Source organism: Perkinsus marinus (assembly GCF_000006405.1).
Source record: "Perkinsus marinus ATCC 50983 genomic scaffold scf_1104296953958, whole genome shotgun sequence".
Classification (NCBI taxonomy): Eukaryota; Perkinsozoa; order Perkinsida; family Perkinsidae; genus Perkinsus; species Perkinsus marinus.
The window spans coordinates 1-1,130 of record NW_003208285.1 but is presented as its reverse complement, the minus strand read 5'-3'; the positions used below and the strand labels follow the sequence as shown (position 1 = coordinate 1,130).

General features: G+C 45.5%; 1 protein-coding gene across 1 annotated transcript; it reads left to right on the top strand.

Annotated features, from left to right (window-relative positions):
• Positions 1-454: 454 nt before the first annotated feature.
• Positions 455-719, top strand: Pmar_PMAR017507 (hypothetical protein; the record flags this gene model as incomplete). The annotated part of the gene is made up of 1 exon (XM_002776182.1): positions 455-719. A coding segment is annotated over one exon (265 nt), but the record flags the coding sequence as incomplete, so codon positions are not given.
• Between the last annotated feature and the right edge of the window lie 411 nt (positions 720-1,130).

Below are 1,130 nucleotides of genomic sequence, written 5' to 3'. Positions count from 1 at the left end.
ATCTCTTTCGGGAGTACTACAGCACCGAGCATGCTTGAGGCTTGCTCTTATGATATTACCGGTGAGATATCACAACTGGTAAGGTTGGTATCGATGAACTCTAAGGAATCAGTCAACGCGAACATTCTGAACGACGACTTGGTATATAAGATCCTCCTATTTCCTACGGAGGAAGGGGTTAACTATATAAAGGATGGACCCCCAATACCTAAGAAGGTGATGTTCGAGAAGTTCGTGGACGACTTGTTCTTTGGTGGAGATACAGCAGAAGAAGCACGGTGTACGATATTATACTCTACCCGGTTATGCTCAATTCCTGAGCTTTTGGGAAAGAGCTCACAAGGACTTTGTCGAAGTGACGAGAGCGTTGAGAGTATCTATGGATCGTTCTACCGAAGGCTCGTATATTGAGGACTACCAGCTAGCTGTTAGAGCATATAACATCACCCCAAGAATGTGGGCGAATGTAAGCCCAACGGAACTCCATTTTACTTACGGTATACGGGTTCCTGGTGACCGTGGTGACACAGACGGTGATATTGATTGGGACGAGTTGAGGGTGAAGTATTTCGATACGGATCTCTTAAGCTTTGTCAAGGATAGCGTGCCACTGTTGGAAAGCGCTAAGGAGGAGTTTACGGTTACCTTGAGGGAGTACTTGGAGCTATGGCGCATGCGTCAAGAGAGAAATCTTGAGCGTATGGCTATGACTGAAGATCGTAGGTATGAACCTAAGTTATTCGACTTAGTGTTTACCTCCAAGTGCCCGGCTAATCGTATTGGTCACCATCTTGATGTTATATGGTCTGGTCCTTCGACTATCACTTCACTCAACGGTACTGCAATGGTTGGTATAACCCCCGGTATTATTCTAGAAGGTGTTGGAGGGGTAGTTGTGAGTGAAGATGGAAAGAGTCTAGAAGTGCCAGAAGGTTACGGTCCTTCGGAGGTATACCCACTTAAGAACATCAAGCATGCTCCGGCATTGCAAGGTGTCATTTATGGATATCTTCAAGAAGGAAAAAGAGTCTTTCTGGATTCACAGGGAGCTATTAAGGATATGACCCTAAGGCCTGGAACGGAGATTGACGACTTACGTTTACTTCAACGTGCCAGGAAGAAGATAGATT